The sequence below is a fragment of the Prinia subflava genome, chromosome 5, assembly GCF_021018805.1.
Source record: "Prinia subflava isolate CZ2003 ecotype Zambia chromosome 5, Cam_Psub_1.2, whole genome shotgun sequence".
NCBI classification, from domain to species: domain Eukaryota; kingdom Metazoa; phylum Chordata; class Aves; order Passeriformes; family Cisticolidae; genus Prinia; species Prinia subflava.
Genome location: NC_086251.1, coordinates 48,952,536 through 48,974,738, shown reverse-complemented (window position 1 = coordinate 48,974,738; position 22,203 = coordinate 48,952,536). Strand labels below are relative to the sequence as shown.

The following is a 22,203-nucleotide window of genomic DNA, read 5'->3' as shown; positions in this document are numbered from 1 at the left end:
GGGTACTTTGATAAGCATCTTCAAGTAGAGATGTGCCTGTAAATTTAAAATTAACATTTTCTGCTGAAAATAGCATGAGAAGAAACACTTCTGTAAGTAAAATCATGTAATGTCCTTTTCTTGATAAAAGTTTTCTCTTACTGCTTGAGATTGCAGGTATATCTAATACTGTTTCATTTTCTTCTTATAGTAGGCTGTGCTGGAACAAAAATGCAATGAAAGAAACACTGGATGAATGAATGAAGAGCCCTGCTTTGCAATCCCTCAGCATGGCAGGACTGCAGCTCATGACCCCTGCTTCCTCCCCAATGGGTCCATTTTTTGGACTGCCATGGCAACAAGAAGCAATTCATGATAACATTTACACACCAAGAAAATATCAGGTACTAGTGATAGTACTAACACAGTAACATGAAAAAAGTACAATTAAATCCATTAATTAATGGAAAAAGAACAAGAGCAGGTGGAGAATGTGCTGTGATACACTCTGTCAGGACATGTCTCTCTGAGCTCCACCTGTTGGGAGCTAATTCTTCAGTTTGGCTTTGTTGAACATTTGTTATATCCCCCCTTTCCTCTTCTCAGTTTGCTCTAACAAGCAGAACAGCTTTTAAGCTGGATGTTCTCCTGCCAGTCAACAGAGTGCTGCCAGGGACAAATAAACTGTGCCTCTCAATTGTATGCATACACCATGTCTCCCTCCACCTCTCACTTTGTGTTTCACTTGATAAACTAATTTTGATTTTTGGTTCACATTCTGGTCAAAGCAGCCCTCTAAAGTCAGAAACCCCATCACGGTACTCTGATTTTTCACTTGAAGGAAAACTGAGTTCTAGAATACCAGTTCTCTCTGCACTGCAGGATACCCAGAAGTGTTTTGTTAGCATTACTGAGAAACTTGGATCACCTTGAGCTAGTCTACTTGGGCTGAACTGATGTGTGCAATTAGATTTAAAAGCTGTAGCTTCTTTCTTCACACCATGTATATAGCAACAGAATCATTTATTAAAAAGAGACATTAAGAAAGCTGCCTGAGAGCAGATTGTGGTACTGAAGGATTTTAGATTTGAAAGTTGGGCTGTACGGAGTATATTAATATTTTTGAAGGATTGTGAGAATACATTGTTATGGAAGAAATGTGTTAGTTATATGGCACTTGAAAGATCTCAAGCCATACTATTGACTTGTCTGTAGTTTATTTATCACTTTTGTTATTTTTTGTCAGCTTTTTCACTGCATTGCTGCAAGTAAGGAAATTATTATTTTTTAAACCTAGGTTGAACTGCTTGAAGCAGCTTTGGATCATAATACAATAGTCTGCTTAAACACTGGCTCAGGGAAGACTTTTATTGCAGTACTACTCACTAAAGAGCTGTCCTATCAGATCAGGGGAGATTTCAACAAAAATGGAAAAAGAACTGTGTTTTTGGTCAACTCAGGTAAGCAGAAACATTTCTACACACACTGCTGATACTTCCATGGAATATTCCATAGCAGAAGCTCGTGAAAGCAGAGTTGGGAGAAACTTCTGCATAAAGTCTTCAGCAGCAAGGACCTTTCATCTTTTGTTTTATCATCTGTTTAATATAATCTGTTTATATATAACATGTTTTCTAGTTGAAAGTTAAGACATTGAATCTGAAGTGCAATTTAGTTACCCATCTGTTTCCTTGATGTGGTTTTGCATAGAGGCAGTTGCCATGTACACATGGTTTAACATTAGTCTGAGGTAAAGATCATGTGAAATGTGGTACTTGGTCGTATGACACACCTTTTAGAAATTAAAGTATGAGAAGACCTTTGTGTAAATGGCTTTTTTTTTTTCTTAAGCAAATCAAGTTGCTCAGCAAGTGTCAGCTGTCAGGACACATTCAGACCTTAAAGTGGGAGAGTATTCAAGTTTGGAGATAATTGAATCATGGACAAAAGAGAAGTGGAGTCAGGAATTCTCTAAGCATCAGGTATTGTGATGTAAAAACTATAAGCAAAGCATCCAGAGAGTTGGGTTGGATCAGAAGTGATGCCTTCCAATTACACATTCAGTCATTTTTAAAAAGAAATCCAGCATATTGGTAATAGTTGTATGTTCATTTTGAGGCAAATACATGTAAGTGTTTTCAAGTTGTTTTTAAAAAGACATTCTCTAAGTTCTTTGTTTTCAACCTCCCTGACTTTTGTTCATGATGTTGATTGCAGAAGAAATTTTGAGTGAACATACTATATTTTAAATGCTATTAAAATTTTACTAAATGTTAGGGTTTTGGGGTTTACTTTCTGGTGATTAGTAATGCTCTATGGAATATATGTCTGGGGAACTCTGACAGAGGAAAGTGTTACTAAGTGAAGTTCACAGTGAGTGTAAAAACTACATCATTTTATCAACAAACTCAATTTTTATGTCTTAGTGCACAAGAAATAAGGGTTTTTTTAAAAAAGAGTTCTAATAATATCCTGCTTATGTTACAGCTGCAAATAGTTAAGAGCTTATGAGGAACTATCTTTCTTGCCAGAGACATGATGATAGGACACATACAGAGACACTGAATTTATTAGGAATTAATGATACTTGTTCTGTGTGGTCTGATTGGTGTTAAGATTGTCTGTTGTATTCATTTCTTAACTAGGCATGTAACTGGAGAGATGCAGACATACATGAATACAGTCCTTTTCAGACAGATGGCTTTCTCCAGTAGAGAATGTTTTATTCTCTTTTGTCCTTACCTGGTGTAGGTAGATGAATAGGGGTTGATATTTGCCAATGCTGTCTCACAAGACCTGCAGAAGGTTTTTCCTCCTTCACCTTGACCTCAGACATCCTGTGCTTTTCCTGTTCTGACATTTTTTTCCTTTCAATCTAGGTTCTGGTTATGACATGTCATGTTGCTTTGACTGTTTTGAGAAATGAGTATTTATCCCTGTCAAGTATTAATCTTTTGGTGTTTGATGAGTGCCATCTTGCAATCCAGGATCATCCATACCGTGAAATTATGAAGGTGCATTTATTGCATGAATGTTTAATATACTTGGTTGAGGAGGGAAAGTCAGTGGGAGGGCTGGAGAATTGGGAACCATTTAATGCAAGTTTTACTATCAAAAAAAATATTAGTGGAAGCAACATTAGCATGTTCCTGGGACTGTGAAATCACTGTATTGAGTTAAGACTTCAGTGATACTATGTGGCAGAAGAATAATGTATTTACTGTATTTTACAGTGGGAATTAAAGAAAAATCTGTCTTGAACAGAGAACCTAAATTTATTGAATTAGGGGAATTTTTAAAATTCATTAAAAAAATATTTGAGTTAGGCAATGGGATATGCTAACCAATGGGATATTTCTGGCGCTCTTTCCAGAGTATTGCTGGCTCCATGTCTTTTTTGGCTTGTAAGGTACTTATTTTGCATAATAAGTATCTTTCCAAAACTCTTGTAAAGTACATGTGCTTTTTATATGGCATGGAAGTATTATGTTATGTATTGAAAGGGTGACAAGAATATTCTGTTTAATGCTAACTATTTTTCCATGTTGTAAATATTTACCTTTAAATGTGATGGCTGTTTAACTTCAGTCAGTAGAACAGAAAATATTGTTCCTTTTGCAACACCTGCTGTTGAAATAAAATTTTCCAGCCTAAGCATCATAAGTTTACAGGTAGATTAACAGGATACATTTCGTAAATAATTTAATTTGATTTGATTTCCCAGATCTGTGAGGATTATCCATCATGTCCTCGAATTTTGGGATTAACAGCTTCCATTTTAAATGGGAAATGTGATCCTGCTGAGTTAGAGGAGAAGATCCAGAAACTGGAGAAAATTCTGAAGAGCAATGCTGAAACTGCAACTGATTTGGTGGTTTTAGACAGGTGTGTTTTATAATGGTTATTGGTAAATCAATGCTTGCATTTTCATTCTGGATTGAGGAATAAACCATAGCAATATTTTGTCTTCTTAATTTTAGAAAAATTTGTGTTTATATGATGCTGCTATTCCGTTTAGGATCGAGATGGAATGTTAAATGGCTTTTGAGTATAAAGGCTGATTGGCCTTGGTAGGGAGAGATTTTTGTAGCTAAAAAACAAAACAAAAAGTTGCCCCCCACCCCACAAAATGCATAGCCTGGGTTTTAAAGGCTAATGAGAGATAGAGGGGGATGAGAGGAGGTAGTAAATACTTAAATAATAGAGCAAGTGAATTGCAGAATCTAGAATCCTGTGAATATTGTTTAAACTAAAGGTGCAATGACTTGTTGTAGGGGAAATTAGGGTAAATGACTGCTATGTAGCATATTTTCTTCTACCACCATGTGTAAATGTTTTAAATGCATTTTTTTAAACTTGTCTGAACCATTCCTTTTAAGAATGTCTTTCTGCCATTCAAGAATAGTAATTACTTTACTTGTGTAAATGTATATATAAACATACATTTACATTATGTGGATTGGTTTTCTTTTGTATAGCAAGAGAGTACACTATAGAAAAGTAAGTGAAGGTATTGGTGAAGTAAATAGAATTTGCTTAAATTTTCCAATATTTGAAATGAGGATAGCAATGTGCCTTCTTTTTAGGAGTGTATTAGAACAGTATCTAGAATGAAGTAGTTCAATATTTTGGGTGGTGGAGGTTTTTCTGAAGTGTTTAACTGTATAACTTTTAGTAATTATTGATTCATGATGGGGAAAGACATGTTCTTGAATACACATGTTGCTATTGTGTTTGCTGTATAACCTTAAGAGCTGAAATAGTTCTGGCTTTCAGAAGCTGTGTTTAACTTGATCTTTGCCCTCATTAAGATATACTTCTCAGCCGTGTGAGATTGTTGTAGACTGTGGACCATATACTGACAAAAGTGGGTTGTATGGAAGATTATTAAAGGAATTGGATGAAGCACTTGCTTTTCTAAATGACTGCAACATATCTGTACATTCAAAAGAGAGAGACTCTACCTTGATTTCTAAGCAGGTAAGGATATCAAGAAATGTGAGAAACCTGGGGAATAGAAATCTTACTACTGTTTTTCTTTGCCATGTATGTTACATAACTGAAACCTCCTTAGTTAACCATCCTTAATTATCTAAAGCAAAAGGACTTCTGATTTTTGTGTTCATTAATATGCAGTTATTTTCATAAGTGAGTGGGGCTTCAATGTCAGGCATTGATTAGAATTTCATTTTATTTGAAGTTCAGATTAGCTTAAAGCACTAAAACAATTCTGCACCCTGATATTATAGGTCCTTCTCTGTAAAGTCAAGAATTTGATGTTTTCACAATTCTGAATAATTCAGAAGAGGAAAATAATGCTTCAGGAAGAATTTGGACTGTACTCCATTGTATTAAAAGTTGATAAAGGAAAATTAAGGTCAAAATTCCAGCCAGAGATGTACACTGTCTGTAGTTTATCTTAGAACAATATTGGACTAGTGGCACCTTGCTGGAACAGACTTTGAATCTCAGGCTTGCCCCTGATTTTCCGTGTGTTTGCCCCTGTGTTGTCCTGACCTTTGGCAGAGATGGTCCAGAAGGTGTGAAGTATTTAGCAGGGACCTTTCACACAGGGGGTACAGGTACCTTTATTAACCCTGCTTGGCCTTCACAGTTTGGAATTGCCTGCTAAGTTACAACTGTGAAGGTATGTAAGTCTTTGAACAAAAAGTCAGTAGTGAGTCATTACTGCAACTATTCCTGTAACAGTCCACGAGACATTGGGAGAATGTATTTCTTTCTTCAGCCCAAAATATTCTGGTTTCCTTTAGCATTCTTTGAAACTGAGGACTCTGATACTGTTTATAAAATATTGTTTGTGCCAGATGGAAAGATGGTACATAAGGCAGCCTTATCCAGTGCACAAGAATTGGAAGTCCTGGTTACTTTTGTGCTAAATTTAAACCATAATGGGCTAAAATACATAAGGAATGCTGGCTGGAGGCAATCTTCATGCAGAGTCCAAAAGAGTGGATTAGCTGCTATACATCTAAAGGTTGTAATCCTCTGTGCTTGTTTCAAACCAGTAGCTCTCCAAGAAGATGGAGGCACCCATATTAAGAATAGAGATGAGTTTCAAACTGAGGTGCTTTGTCTCAGCAATGTACCAAGCCTCTGTATGGTACAATTGGTCTAGATAGTTTTGCCCTTAAGTCTTAGAATTAATAAACGTCACAGAGGATAGGATAGCATCAAGAGGATGATAGTCTGTTTTTATTTCCTCACAGAAGGGAGGAAGGAAGAGAAATTAAAGCAGCAGCTGAAAACTAGCATCCTGACTAATATAGTTCAGTCATAGTTTCTGGTACAATATAGGGCATCCAAACAATAAGTCCTTTTAATAGTGTTATCAGTGTACCCCATTTGTGAATTCCTAGTGTATTGTCTGACAACTGCACTCTTCCAGAGGAAAAACTTCTCATCAGATCAGATTATGATGATATTCTAATGTCTATTCTATTTTCTATGAATAGGATATAGTTCTCTCTTTTTACTATTCCACCCACACGTACAAACCTCCGTATTCTGTTTCTCCTTTGAAAGGATAGGTTTCCTAATGCTACCTTAAGGCCACTGTGCAACTTTCTGGTTATATACTTCTGAAACCCTGCCAGCTGTCAGTAGTAAATAAAGTAAAAACGCCCGGTAAAGTATTTGTTCTGTTAGTTCTATGTTATATAATAAAGATAAGAATTTTTGCTTTGTTTATCTAACTGCTTTAAAAAGCATTCTCCTTTTTAGTATAAATTTTGAATTGCAGTTCTACAAAATGGCAAAATTTTGATTAAGCTTGGGGGTTTTTTGGAGATTCTAAAATGTACAGTTTGAAGTTGATTTGTAATAATTTAAGGAGGGGGGGGAAACTTGCTCTGTTAGAAACACCAAATTTCCCAAGGTCACCTAAATAAGAAAAGCAGACTTCTGCATTAAAGTAGAAAAATTGTCATAATCCTTACAAAGACTGTGCTGTTAGAGAAAAAAGCCCCTAGTCTTAAATGAATAGTTAATGAATGTACCCTTTGAACTGATACTTGAATTCATTTGTTGTAGATATTGTCAGACTGTCGAGCTGTGTTGGTTGTTCTGGGACCGTGGTGTGCAGATAAGGTAGCTGGGATGATGGTGAGAGAGCTGCAGAAGTATATCAAACATGAACAAGAGGAGCTGCACAGGAAATTTTTATTGTTTACAGACACTTTCCTAAGGAAAATACATGCACTCTGTGAAGAGCACTTCTCGCCTGCCTCACTTGACCTGAAATTTGTGACCCCAAAAGTAATAAAGCTGCTTGAAATCTTGCGCAAATACAAACCATATGAACGGCAGCAGTTTGAAAGTGTTGAATGGTATAACAATAGGAATCAGGATAATTACGTGTCTTGGAGCGATTCTGAAGATGATGATGAGGATGAAGAAATTGAGGAGAAAGAGAAGCCAGAGACTAATTTCCCATCTCCCTTTACTAATATTTTATGTGGAATTATTTTTGTGGAAAGAAGATACACAGCAGTTGTTCTAAATAGGTAAAGCTTTTTATTTAAATAAATTAAAAAAAATCTTCTGAAGAAAAAAGGCAGACTCAGCTGCCAGGATGTTAATACCATGAATATGTAGGGGATTGCCTTGTATTTTCAGAACTCTATTCATAAAGTTGGTTTAGGAGATCATACAGAATATTTCTAAAGGATATGGGAAGAACATATGTCTTTGAAAGTTGTACTGAAGGACTTGTTTCAGACCTGAGTTTTTGATTCCTGTAGAAGGCAAGATGTGAAATACTGTACTAAACCTGTAAAAGAAGCATATACTGATTTGGTGTGATTTGTCTTTAGATTTATATTTTCGGTGGATGTTGGAAACTTATTTAGCCTACTTCATTCAATACTTCTGGAAATCTTACCATTAACAATATTATGTAACTCAAGTCTAGAGAAAATTAAATTTACCCTTGCACAAATATCTCTCAAGATTTACCGGTACTACTTTCACAGTTGATGTTTATAAAGCACCTATTTAGTCAAACACTAAGTGCTTTCTTAAAGTCTCCACCAAGAAAAATATGAAGGTGGGAGTATTTGCCAACTGGCAATATTGTAGTTCCATATCAGTTCGTATTCTTGAATGTGATCTGTTAGTTATGTCTAACACATAATTGTTAAAAGCTATTTGCCACAAACTGAATAACATGATTGATACACTGGTCCTGGTTTTAGTTTTTGATAGGTTTCTCTGATAGTGTAGCAAATGTCCTGTGCAAGGTGTTCATGGCATTCTAGGTACCTCTAAATCTGACCCCTCTGTTGGTACTTTTTTGCTCAAGTTAATAAGTGCGTAACATATCCTTTGATCTGCAGACTTGCCTGTGTGTTTTTGTCAACTTTTCTCTTTTCCTGTTTTGCATTTTAAATATGTTCACATAAATCTGCATTGTGAGGCAAACCAAGCTGTACAACAAAATGGACATACTCTGTTAATAAATCCTGAAGAAGTAACATTAACAGAGTCTTTTGCTGAGCTGAAACAAGTATTTCATTACCCTACAGGAAATGAACAGAATTCTGAAAACTTTTTCTCTTCTCTGTTCGATTATGAATGTGATTTTAAATCATACTGGTTTTCCACTGTGCATTCATGTATTCTGTGATTTATACACTATACAATATCCTAACTGCTGTTGAACCTGACAGAATACAGACTCTAGATGAAATAGGTGATCCAATTCTGCCATCTTTGAGCTTTAGGCACCTTTAGTAGAGGTTATTGGTGGCAAAATATAAAACTATATGTAACTTTATCTCTTTCTGAAAGCTAGCTGCCAGACTTTCAAAATGCTATCTCATGTAGCACCTGATTTCAGAATACCTGATACTGTATTCACCATCAGACTTGAGCTGTTGGAATTAAGACTGGAAGCCTTTGGTAGAGAAGCTCACTGTAGACCCTCTTCAGCAGAGTGCATTTAATTCAAGGCCTCTGCTGATGATAGCTGTACTTTTAGGCTGCATATAGCAGAAACACTCTACTGAATGAGAAAGTCATGAGTGTTTAAAATTAAGTGTTTATCACAGCTACTTCCAATAATCCAGTATGGATAATTAAATGGAACTGAGTTAAAACAGAAGTGTATTTTTTCTTCAAACATAGTTATTATGGTAGTATTTAGAATACCATTTTATGATATCCAGGATGACTGGAGAAGGGCAAAATTCATGGCATGAGTTGTACTGTCTGTCTTTAATTATTATTACACTCAGTTGATGGAGTGGTTCGCTCACTGTTTAATTTGGTTTGTGCACTTCAATTCTGGTGCCTATAAGCTCCTTTTCAGAATAGAAGACATTTTCTAAAGCCCAGTTTCCTTTCATTTGCATTGCAGTGCCTCTCAGCTCCCTTAAGAGAAAGGTTTGAAAGCAGAAGTTCTTGTTTGAAAAACACCACCTGTTACCTACCACAAATAGGGTTTTTTTAGTCACAAGGTTGAAGTCTTATATGTTTCTCAGGAACTTGGTGAAAATTTGCAATGAAGTGATTATTCAGATGCTTATAATTGTCCATTTCTATACAAGTGAACTAAAATAAGAATGTTTGAGATGTTTAGTGAGTTTAGATGTTTACTGAATTTGTATGACCTCACAGAAATGCCATGTCAGAAAAGAAATACAGAAGAAGTATTTCTGTCCAGTTATTAACCCATACTTTCTTAGAGTGTCTGTCTCAAGAACCTGGACTGCATACAGAAATGTAACTCCATTTGGCCTTGAACTAACAAACCACGTTTGCACTTCAGCACAGGAGAATCCTTCTAGTCTACTTCCCTAAGGATGGCAAGCTGTATGCTTCTTTTCTGTCCTCTTGCCTATCTCCCTGTTCATTCCAGTTTTAATAGATTGCAAAGGAGGAAAGACTTCAAGGTGGTTTATGTTCCCATAGATCTTGTTTAAAATGAGGACTACAAACAGAGGGCAAGACTTCAGTGGTTTTCCAAGGATAGAAAGAGCAGGGAGACCTTGGCCATTTTCCCTCTGGTCTGGCAGCAGCTTGCTGGGCAGATGGTGGGCTTGTAGCTGGGGACTGGCACAGCATCCATCTACTACTGTGTCAGGCAGCAGTGCTAGAGATGTTTTTGGGAAAGGTTTGAGTTACTGCTGGAGGTGTAGAGGCAGGCAGATCTGGTAATGGATGTGATGATATGCTTTGAGCAGAGTAGTACTGGGACGGTTGTAGTGATACAAGTGATACATACAAGGGATTATTTTTGTTGTATATAATCCCTTGGTTTTTATTGGCTCTCCTGCTCAAAAGCCTGTTACAGATTAGTAATTTCAAATTCTGTTCATCCTGAAAACTGATCAACTAATGCTCCAGCATACTTACTTTGATTGCACGCTGTAATTGTGGTTTTAAATCCATAAATGCCTCATTGTTAGATCATAGTGCACTGTTTAGGTGAGCAATGTTCTACCTTACCTGTGAAATCAGAACACTGCAGAAGCCGGCCCTTTCTGCTTCTGGGGCATAAAGAATAAACTGAGTGGAAATAAAGTGAGAGTATGAATGTTCCTCACATCCCTGTTGAGTGTTCCTTTTAAAGAATTGTATTATGTGCTCTGTTTGAGTTAATTTCACAAGTAGTGAACATCTCACCATGTAGGCTGAGCATTACTCTAGAGAAAAACAGGTCAACATTTTTGTGAGCAGTATACTTGAACAGAATGTATATTCTAGCATTAAGTAGAATTACAATCTTACATTTTAACCTAGAAGTTAATATTGTATGCTGAAGACACATACTTTTGTTGAGGAAGCAGTTACAGGCCTTTCCTCTAAAATCAGCTAGAGATTACAGAAAAAGATTAACAAAGTACTTTTGAGTGGAGTGCTTTAACAACAGGGAGTCTTAGAGTAATAGATCGGTTTAAAAATATCTAGTTTTACCCTGATAAGTCTGAAATGTGTGTGATGCTTGCACACTCCTTGTCTTTCTGTATGCAGTCTGTCTTGTGGTAACCATACAGAGGTTTTTGAGAAGACCGCAGTCAATTTATGTAACACATAAACACAACTTAATTGTCATGCTTCCACTTTTTCTTTTTATATAGGTCTTACAAATAATAGATTTTCCTCCATTTTGTAGGTTGTGTAACTTCTAAAAACGTGTAATATTTTCAGGTTGATAAAAGAGGCTGGCAAGCAAGATCCAGAACTGGCTTACATCAGTAGCAATTTTATAACTGGACATGGCATTGGCAAGAACCAGCCTCGTAACAAGCAGATGGAAGTAGAATTTAGAAAACAGGAAGAGGTAACTTGAAGAAAAAAAATTTTTACTGGTAGTAACCTTTTCGTGTGTGTGTTTTTGGATACAAAACAAATCAACAGTCTGGGATACAGTCATTTGGAGTTTATAGCTGTAACAAATATGTATACTTATTGGAGATGATGTTTGCAAAACAATAAAAGCATGTTTGGAGACATTGCTATGTCACATTCCATGAATAGAAGTTAAAATATCATGTAAAATCGTGTTTATCATGTCAGGTCATTGTCTAATTCTTCTGCATTGTGTTGGGGGTAATACAGTAATATTAAGAATTAAGAATGTAAAGAATGTCAGGCTTACAGACATTTTCAGTTGTTAAGTTCATTTTAATATTTATCTTTTCTAAATGTAAATTTTGTCATTAAATGTTATAAATGTTAAAAGCCCCCCCGATTTTACTTTATTTAGAGCTCATTCTGGCTGGGTTGTGCTCCAGACACCACACTTTTCCTTAACATTGTTTCATATATCGTATAAATACTAGAAGTGCTAGCTCTAGAGTGTGCTCTACCCCCTGAGGATACTTCAGCCTCAGGAATGTTTGGGAAAAGATGGTGTCCAGAAAGCAGCATTTGTTTTTTCTTGAATACCACAACTGGAAACTTAGGAGTAAATAGGGGGGGAATCCTCTCCATAGCTAGGGGTTATAGTAGCTTCTTAGACACATGCAATTCCACATACCTGATTTTATTCTTAGAAATCTGCTGGTTCTCATAAATAGTCTTGTTATATTTCTGAAAAGATTCTTTGTAGTAGTTTCGTATTTTCATGTCTGGAGATGTTTTGGGGGGTATTTCAGCCACTCAGTTTTATTTTACTGCCTTTGTTAAATTTCAAAATGAAAAAGATCTTAGACTAACATGTTGAATTTGTCTTCATTACTTTTGCAGGTTCTTAGAAAATTTCGAGCACATGAAACCAACCTGCTTATTGCTACTAGTATTGTAGAAGAAGGTGTTGACATACCAAAATGCAATTTGGTGGTGCGTTTTGATTTGCCCACAGAGTACCGTTCCTATGTGCAGTCAAAAGGAAGAGCTAGAGCACCAATTTCAAATTACATTATGTTAGCAGATACAGACAAAATCAAAAGTTTTGAAGAAGATCTTAAGACATACAAAGCAATTGAGAAGGTATGAGGTTGAAGGAATGGGCCTGGGTTTTTTTAAGTGTGTCATAGTATTTTTTCAGGGAAAAATTTCTCATCATGTTGTGTTCTTAAAATGTTAAGATCCTCCGAAACAAATGCTCAAAATCTGTTGATGCCAATGAAACTGAAACTGAACCCATTGTTGATGATGATGATGTCTTTCCACCCTATGTATTGAGGCCAGATGAGAACAGTCCAAGGGTTACTATTAACACTGCTATTGGACACATAAATAGGTAAGACGTATTTTCGCTTCTTACTTCGTATCATTGAATAAAAGGTTTCTTGGTCGGTCTTGCAACATGGATGCAGGGCTCAGGCATTTTACACATTTCCTGTTTGGCATCTTGACAGAGTCTTCTCTCCTAAGGAAGGTGGTCACAGAGGTTTGAAGGGATTATTTGCTTTCTTGATCTTTATCCTACCAGAGGTTCTAGCTCTGACAATAAACGTAGTGATGATGATTCCTGTTCAAATAAAAGCTTCCCTGAAAACATTCTGCTACAAAATGTGTAGTAAATTTGCATTTTTGCTCTTGTCTAGTTAGCTTTAAAAATAAATAAATAAGAGAACTATTAAAACAATAGTTAAATCTTCCAGTTCTGGTATTCACATTTGTAGCAGCAATCTGTTGTCATCTTTACTAACAAAACCACAGTAATTAAAGTCCACAAGACAGGATCAAGCTACTGAAATATCGACTCTGTAATGCAATGGTAATTAGAGGAGGTTCTCAGTGATAGGAAGACAAAAAAGACAAGGAAGAAGATCCAGGGAGCTGTGCACCAGTGAGTTTAACTATAATCATAGGGAATGCAATGGACCAAGTCCTCATGGCAACAGTTTTTAGGCCCATAAAGAAAAGGGGGTTGGCAGAAACCAACCAAGTCGTGTCATGAAGTGGTTGACTCTAAAAAGCAGTGAATGTCATGTACTTAAGTAAAGCTTTTGATGCAATTGCCAAAGTACTACCTTAGTAGCTAAATTCTTGAGATTCAGACCATTTTGATGGACTGCCTGGTAAATAAAGCCTCTCAAAGCAGTCATATTTGAAGGATGAATGGCAGATGGTAAATGGTTCAAAGGCTGTCTCGCAGCTGGTTATATGTGGCATTACTTCTGGACTTTTAGGAGATCCAGCACAGTTTTACATCAAGATGTTTGCATTTAATGCCAAGTTGGTAGAGAGGGAAGTCAGTACAACTGCAGGAAGGCAGGAGGGGGAGACTGTGATAAACAAGAGGAATAAGACAACAGTAAATTCAGGTGACATAACAGGAACCCTGGGACCTGGCAGGCAGTAGCCTTGTGCATCATTACAAGCTGGAGTGACCTTTCTGGAGACAAGGTTTGTAATAAAGGACTTGGAGTCCTTCTGTTCAGAAATTAGTTGAATATGAGTCAGTAGCATATCTTTACAGTGCTCAATATGCCTGAAATCACTTTCTCTAGCATTCATACAGGTAAGGTAAGGTTCCACTGAGATGTATTTAGGTTTCAATTTGCAGGTTTTGATGATGTGTAAAATGTTTTGTCAACTTAGGTACTGCGCTAGATTACCAAGTGATCCATTTACACACCTGGCTCCCAAGTGTAAGACCCGGGAACTGCCTGACCATACGTTTTACTCTACTCTCTACCTGCCAATCAACTCACCTCTTCGAGCTTCAATTGTTGTAGGTATTTGGGGAAGGAAAAGCATGGTAATGCATTATAGGAGTTGGTCTGTGCCGTTTCTAGATTTAGTTTCACTGTCGGTAATGAAAACTAGTTTTTTCTGTACTGTACTCTCTTAACTGGTTCTGGATCACTGTCTGTTTTTGTTATAATTCATTTTCTATCAGTCACTGTTCATGCCAAAGGCAAAAATATTTAGATATTTTTCCGTGTACATTGTTTCTGCACTTGTCCTTTATTGGTTTTGATCAATAGTATAGTTGACTTGTAATTTTGGTTTCCATAGAAAAATAAGCCTGAATATCTTCACAAAACTGCCATCAATGTGTGTTTTACAGAAATTTTGCTTGCCTCTAATGCTTGTGTTAAACTGAACATACATAAATAACTTGCTAGTAAGCCAAAGTTTTTACGAAGTATTTAAATGTTTCCAGGGCCCTCCAATGAGTTGTGCTAGACTGGCTGAGAGAGTTGTCGCTCTTATTTGCTGTGAAAAACTGCACAAAATTGGTAAGAACTGGAAAAAAACCCCTCTTTGTTAAAGTATATTTTATAGTTGAGAAATTGCATGTGGTATAGATGTTATATATGTACATGCCCTTCTGCTGTATCCATCTATTGCAGCTTTCTTTCACTTACCTTGTTTTGTGGTGTGGTCATGTACTTACTAATTTAGCTTACACCTTGTAAGCTGAAGTTAAACAAACAACAACATTTAACAGATTTTGCATTAAACAGCAAAAGCCAACATTAGTACAAGAGACAAAGATTTTGGTATTGAATATACTTCATAGGGGAAAAGAGTATTCTCTAGAAGATACTGATTGTAGGTCAGGGACTACATCCTACAGCCAAAAGAACATAGTTTTTAAAGAGAATTGTGACAAAATATAAAATACACAACCCTAAATTTATTACTTTTTCTACTGTACTCTAAGTCATAGTCCAAAAATAGGACATTGCAGGACTACTTCAGCTCTTTTTTCTAGTAAGTATAATGGAGAATGTACTTCATTGTGGAACATTTTAAAGATAATTCTGTGTTACTGGTTTTTGGATGAAGTACAGAAGTATTTATGTATTTTTTTAATCAAAAAAGAATTGTAGGTCTGGGGTTTGTATTTTTTTCTCTGAGTTAAACCTTTTGAACACTGAATTCATACCAACAAATGTATCCAAGAATGCCACCCTGATGGTGGCTCAAGCCAATGTTGGAAATGCACATTCAACAGCAGTAATTTGCTTTCTAGAATGATGGAAAAATGTAAATTTTCCTTCTTCCTTTGTGTAACTCCATGTGAGTGATTTTAAAATAAGTGTTTCAGTCAGAGATCACTTTTTATGGGCAAAAAGAATTCTTAGATTTTTTTAACAGAATTCAATTTTATAATTAAATACAAGATGTTTTTTACTGCAAATAAACGTTTTTGCCCAGAATTCCATCTTTATTGCTCTTTCCCCCAAGTTACAATTTTGGAGCCTTGCAGTAGTCCATGTATTTTGAAACCTTACATGTGAGGTGTTTTCAGAAGCAATCTTGCTACTGTGTAGGATCTGAAGGACCCAAGATTTGATTGCTCATAATGCTATCTCTTTGTACTCTTTTGTAATATTCAGGTGAACTGGATGATCATTTGATGCCAGTTGGTAAAGAAACGGTTAAATATGAGGAGGAACTTGATTTACATGATGAAGAAGAAACCAGTGTTCCAGGAAGGCCAGGCTCTACAAAACGAAGACAGTGCTATCCTAAAGCTGTTAGTATCACTTACTGCTGTCCAGATCTCTGATGTAATGCTATATGTACTAGGAATTGCCAACTCTTAATCTTAGCTGATTAGAAATTTTTAGGAGTCTTTTATTTACAGTGGAAGTACTTTGCTGTTCTAATTCCATGGAAGCCTGCAGTGTTACCTGAGTTTTGGTACCCCATGCTTTGAAAGCACGACTGTAAGCTCAGAGAACATTCACTTTCTGTAGGGCTTGTTGGCAAATACTTATTTGCCTAGTATGAAAATAACTGTGGAGAGAATAGTCCTACATTAATAATCTGTAAAATCTTTACCTTATTACTGGCTTTCAGAACGAATAATTGAACACTAAAGATGTGCCCTGGGCTAAAAACAGAAATATGTTTCAGGGTGTTTTTTTTTTTTTTGATGCTTGGTTTAGTTTGGCAGGTTTCCTTGCTGAACACAGAATTTAATAATTCCTCGTTTAAGTCTTAGACTATCAAATAAGTGTTCTTTTTATTTTTATTAATTTTAAAACAGTTCTAAATATTATACTTAATGTTATACTTGATTTGTTGAAAGGGTCACACAAGAAAATACAGCTCTGTGTTAAGTAATGTGTTCACAGTCTGTTACAAGATTTCAACCACACCCGTTTGTAAAACTGGACTTATTAAATGGTATTTGTGGGGGAATTGGGAATACATTAAGGGAAAATGGAGAAAAGAAACTGTGTCTCAAGAGTATTTTGCAACTATTCTGGAGCCTTCCTTTTTTCTCTGAGTTGTTACTTGTTACAGGTTCTAAGGTCCTTTGAATAGGACAGGTAATTTATATAGAATCTGATAATCTTTGCGTTTCACAAAGATGCACGGTTTGCATTTTTGCACAGTATTTCTTGTTACAACTGCTTTTCTCTGTTCTCTTACCTCACTAGTCATTGTTGGAATGGGGTGATTCATAAAATGCAAGATTATGGTATCTCATTCAGAGGAGTTGATTTGTCAAGTGATGCATCATTCTTTTTCAGTTATTTCTTTTTTAATAGAGAATCTAAGAATACTTTCCCTTGCCTTTGTCCCAACTTCTCACATCTGGAAAAGAAGCTTTGGCAAATGTTTAAGGTCTGCAAGGTCCTCTTGGGTTTAATGTAGTTATTAAATTTATGAGTAATTTTCCATTAAGCCAGGGCCATAGTTTTACTGCAGTGTAACTTTAAAATCCAGGACTACATGTATTGCAGTTCAGTTTTAGATAAACAGGAGGATCATTTTGAGACCTGCAAAGTAATGAACTCTACCAAACATAAAGCATGGTTTCTTAACATCTATGAGAAATATGAGCAGCAGAATTAAAAGTGCTTGTGGCTATTGGAGTATTCAGATCTGCAAGCTAGAATTGTAATGAGAAAACTCACATAGCGTAGTGCCTGGGCAAAGGGGCAGTGTATTGAATTTTGTTTGTGTTTGTCCCAAGTGTATCAAAACATTTTTGATACTTTTAAACAATTCTGCTGGAAAAAGAATCTGTGTTAATGAAGCTGTAAGTTCAGTCAAGCTTATTTTTTTTCTGGATACGCACCTTTTTGTTTTTACCTTTTATTTTTCCTGTTCTGCTGTTAAGTTCCAAAGATCTTGGTCATAAAATGTGCTCTAGTATTACTTGTTAAATACAGACATTTGAATCAAAGCTTGTTTCAATCTGCTTAAAGTGAGGAGAGACATGTTTTGCCTCCATCCTCTGCTGCAGAGAGAAGGGTTCTAAGCATACCCGAAAACAAGATTAAAACACAAACAAGGTTAAATGATGTGATTCAAGGTGATAATGCAACTTTATATTTTATGAAAGAGAAAGAAAAGAGAGAAAATAGGAAAGTAGGAAAATGCCCAGAATAATTTCAAGAAACACAGTAAAGGGGCTACCGATACCATGGGTCCAGCACTGGCTTACAGAGTGCAGTGGGGGAGATCTGCATCACATGCAATGTGTCTCTCTCTGGGGAAGTCCCTCCCAGAGCAGTCAGGCTTGCCAGTGAGGGAGCAGAGCCATGGCAGCAGGATCAGCACGGGGGGTAGAGGACACAAGCATCCTCACAGGACAGCACAGACAGCAAAGACTCCAGCACTGTGTAGATTTTGGTACCTGTGGCACGTTGAGCACTTGTGTATAGAGGGTTTTGGGAGTGGCAACAACACGTTCACCTCATAAAGTTCATTGGCTGGCTCTCATGACCTATCAAAAGTCTGCTGCTTGCTTGACATACCAACTACAAGCTGTTTTAATAATTTTCAAACAGGGTGCTTCATTTTCTAAAAAAAAGCAGTTTCTAAGGCTTTTGTTAGAGGCCATTTGAAACTTGATTTTTCAAACCTTAATCTTCAAAGAGGCAATGGAGAAACATTCCTTACCTTTTATTCGTTCATGACATTCCACCCTCTGGGTTCTACATTACCTTGAGGAACAAGGATGTGGTCTTCTTCTCCCACGGTGGTGATAAAAGTATAGTGAACAGAGGGCGAAAGTGAGATGAATAAATGTGTTATCATGCACGTAACCAGGCTAGTGCCAACAATTAGAAATACAAATCCAGTTACTGTTGAAATTCTTAATTTGTGCTAACCACTTTCCCCATGCTGTAAGCTCTAAGTCTTGGAGAGGGTAGTAACCCATGATCTAGGTTCTTATCCATGAAACCGATCTCTTATTTGCATAGATTGAACTAGTTCTCCAGCTCGATCACTTATTTCTTTCATCTTGGCTCATGCCTCCTCAATGGAGGATGAGGCATTCTGGCTGGTAATGCAACATTCAGTTAGAGGGAGAATCAGTACCCCCTTGGTTTTTCACGTAGTCAGTAACTGGGGTGATCTGTACCTGCACCCAAGGATAAGGGGTAAAGCTTGGCATTGGTTACAGGGGGGGGAAGGAAGAGTTGGGACAGCACCTGATAGGCATAGATGGTGACTTTCTTTCCCAAACACCTGTATTTCACCTTCTTTGTCAATCCATGACTTTCTCTTCAGAGGGTCCAGTCCTAAAAATTTGTAAGGAAGTGTCCCAAAACTATAAGACTTTCAATCACTTTGTCCTTCCCCAGCAACCAGCATCTTACCTTAGCAATCTTTTGAAGCTGGCCATGTCCAAAAACACCCACCACAAATACACCTTTTTTTGAGGGAACGATTCCACATGAAGAGGTATCTTCAACTTGGAGAGCAGACATTTGAGCTCCAGTATCTACTAGAAAAATTACAGAAACTTCATGGGAACCAATAGAACAGGTTGTTAGTAAGTCTCCTTTAGCATTTTTGCTAAGTCTTCTTATAAAAAGCCACCCTCTGTCCCCCAGCTCACCTACTGATGACAAAGAAAATCTCGTGGCTGCTGGCCAAACATTTTTGCTTAAGAAAGTAAACACTACTTGAGCCCAGAATGGGGTTTTTTGTTTCTTATTTTTACCAATGTGTTTCTAAATAAACCTAAGAGGACTTATTCAGAGAATAATAACTAGGTGAACTTTGCTGATTTCTATCATGTTAAGGTTTTATTTTTTGATTTTTTTCAGATTCCAGAGTGTTTGAGGGATAGTTATCCCAAACCTGATCAGCCCTGTTACTTGTATGTAATAGGAATGGTGTTAACAACTCCTCTACCTGATGAGCTCAACTTCAGGAGACGAAAGCTATATCCTCCTGAGGATACAACAAGATGTTTTGGCATATTGACAGCCAAACCTATACCTCAAGTAAGGAATCTGTTCCTTTCCTTATTCTGTATGCCTTGCAAGCTATTTTCCACTTATTCCCCACCCAACAGAGTGAAGAGCTGGAAATTACCATAAATGATGCTTGTATCAAGTAACCTCCAGAAAATAAACAACACTATCCATCAAATTAAATCACCACCTCTTTTTCTGTCTTTACTGATGGAACTATCTATTTCTGCCAAATTTTTGGTTTAGAAATTTAGTATTTTGCATTGGTGAATTCAAGATGTCTCTCCTTTTTTGTATGAGGTGTGATAGGAGTAGACACATCAGCTACAGAGGTGGCCTGCACTGCACTACCTTACCTATACAAAAGCTATGGTAAGAAATCCTCTCAGCATTCCTAGTCTGCAACAGAAGCATACAAAGTGGGCATGTTAATTGAAATTGGCACCTCTTTCTTCAGGAAAATTTTAATAGGCATTTTCTGTTGGTGAGACTCAGCTGAGGAAGATTTTTTCAAAGTGTATTTTCTGTTGTCCACATAAGATATTTCAGGAATATTGATGGTTTTCACATTTCTTTCTTCATAATAGAAAATGCTTCCTTTTCTACTTAGCTTTTATAAAGAGAAAAGCTGTAAAACACAAGGAGAACTTAAAAAAAAAAGATCAGTCATTCTTTAACATTCAGAGTCTCATCTGTAATTGAAGGGTCATCACAGTTCAAAATTCTGATCCTATTTGATCGATTTACTGTAGGGTCAGTCAAGCATCACCTCAGAATCTGCACTAAACAGCCACTACTCTAAAGGAATCCTACTTGGTATTTTCTTTTGTGATTTCTTTCTGTTGTGTTCTTGTTTAGATTCCTCACTTTCCTGTGTATACTCGCTCTGGAGAGGTTACCATATCCATTGAGCTTAAGAAATCTGGTTTTACTCTGTCTCTGCAAATGCTTGAGTTGATAACACGACTCCACCAGTACATTTTTTCACATATTCTTCGTCTTGAGAAACCTGCACTAGAGTTCAAACCTACAGAAGCTGATTCAGCCTATTGTGTTCTACCTCTAAATGTTGGTAAGAACAAAAATTTTGTAATTTACAACTTGTCAGAAAAGTTCAACCTAGAAAACTGAGTTATACATTTTCCTTTTTAAGTTGATGACTCCGGCACTTTGGACATTGACTTTAAGTTTATGGAAGACATTGAGAAATCTGAGGCACGTACAGGCATTCCCAGTACACAGTATACAAAAGAAATGCCTTTTATTTTCAAGTTAGAAGATTACCAGGATGCAGTTATCATTCCACGGTGAGTACTCTACGTAGTTCAGGTGTATACCTATTGTATTTATACAAACTCTTGTAATAAGGGCATGTTAGTATCTGCAGCAGAATTGCTTTTTAAGAACTGTGTGCTGTTAGTCTGAAGGTATGTGGTAGCGTTTCAAATAATTAAAAGATTTTTTAAATCAATAGTTAATCTTTTATTAGTAGGATTTAAGTGTTTAGGCATCCCAAGATTCATTACATTTTTATAAGGAATAGTAGAGCTTACCACAAAATTTACATAGTATTCTATTAAAACACTGCAACTTCAACAGGAAGTGGCTTACTGAAACCAGTTTTTGTTTGAAAGATTTCATGTGAGTCCTGTTCTCTGGTTACTGCTTATGCACACCAAGGGCCTGCTAAAGAAAGATATCGTGTTGGTAGATGGGAAAATTACAAGTGATAAAGACCATTTAATAGAATCTTTATATTGAGTGATATTCATTTTATGTACTGGATATGCAAAGGTTCTCCAGAATTGGTAGGCTCTGTGGAGGTTTAATTATTCCCTACGGACCAACCGGCTTATGTTATACCTAGCATATTGTAAACAATGGGACTTGCTGAATAGAGAGGATAAATTTAAGTTTAAACTTTGTTTTTTGACCTCATCTGTCTCAGATGTTTGTTTTTGGTTTTGTTTTTGCAAGAAGCTGAAAACTCTCATTAATAGTCTGTAAATTCTGTTTAGAGATATTATTTGTTTAGAGTTTCTTTTAAAAAGAATGATAATTCAGAAGAAACTTAAAATGATAGATGGATCACGTCAAAGTGTGAAATAACTTAATATGCAAATCTAATTGTTGAAGATTGTTTTCATTATTTTTGTATTACTATTATTTTCTGGGCATGTTTATCACCATAGTTTCCAATGAGCCTTGGTAGCCACAAAAAAGATGTTGCCACAGTCTGGCTTTAATTTTAATATCCTGCCTGTAATATAAGAACTTCTCTGTCCTTGAAAGGCTTATGAATACCTTGCAATGTATTTGAGGTTTTGTATTTTAATGTTGTTTGGAGGATGACTTGGTTAAAATGCCAGTTTAGACATGAGGTAGTACAGTCTTTGTATGCAGAGGAACTCAGTTTCTACTGATGTAGAATACCACATTGGAGACCACATGCTAAACAACCAAATTATCAAACTTAATTGTTAGGTGTTTTCAATTAAGAAATTATCATTTGTAGCATTACTGTTATCCAGAGCTTGATTTTGAATTACATATTGAAGACCTAAATCCTCCATTTCATTTAAATTAATTAATTTAATTATCTTGTTTATCTTACAGAGGGAATTTCACA

At 36.3% G+C, this 22,203-nt stretch overlaps 1 protein-coding gene across 6 annotated transcripts in view; it reads left to right on the top strand.

Moving 5' to 3' along the window:
- Window positions 1–22,203, top strand: part of DICER1 (dicer 1, ribonuclease III) — a 66,859-nt gene that overhangs the window by 26,583 nt on the left and 18,073 nt on the right. For 5 of the 6 annotated variants that reach the window (XM_063399289.1, XM_063399292.1, XM_063399288.1 and 2 more), the window contains 16 exons: window positions 191–383; window positions 1,277–1,439; window positions 1,831–1,961; window positions 2,859–2,993; window positions 3,704–3,864; window positions 4,791–4,959; window positions 7,030–7,502; window positions 11,149–11,281; window positions 12,190–12,432; window positions 12,531–12,685; window positions 13,993–14,125; window positions 14,561–14,636; window positions 15,744–15,883; window positions 19,425–19,604; window positions 20,433–20,646; window positions 20,728–20,881. In XM_063399289.1, the coding sequence (XP_063255359.1) occupies window positions 240–383; window positions 1,277–1,439; window positions 1,831–1,961; window positions 2,859–2,993; window positions 3,704–3,864; window positions 4,791–4,959; window positions 7,030–7,502; window positions 11,149–11,281; window positions 12,190–12,432; window positions 12,531–12,685; window positions 13,993–14,125; window positions 14,561–14,636; window positions 15,744–15,883; window positions 19,425–19,604; window positions 20,433–20,646; window positions 20,728–20,881 (2,804 nt within the window). In that variant the 5' untranslated portion in view covers window positions 191–239. Of the gene's footprint in view, window positions 1–190; window positions 384–1,276; window positions 1,440–1,830; window positions 1,962–2,858; window positions 2,994–3,703; window positions 3,865–4,790; window positions 4,960–7,029; window positions 7,507–11,148; window positions 11,282–12,189; window positions 12,433–12,530; window positions 12,686–13,992; window positions 14,126–14,560; window positions 14,637–15,743; window positions 15,884–19,424; window positions 19,605–20,432; window positions 20,647–20,727; window positions 20,882–22,203 lie in introns of those variants that run through there. The other variant, XM_063399294.1, reaches the window with a different exon arrangement.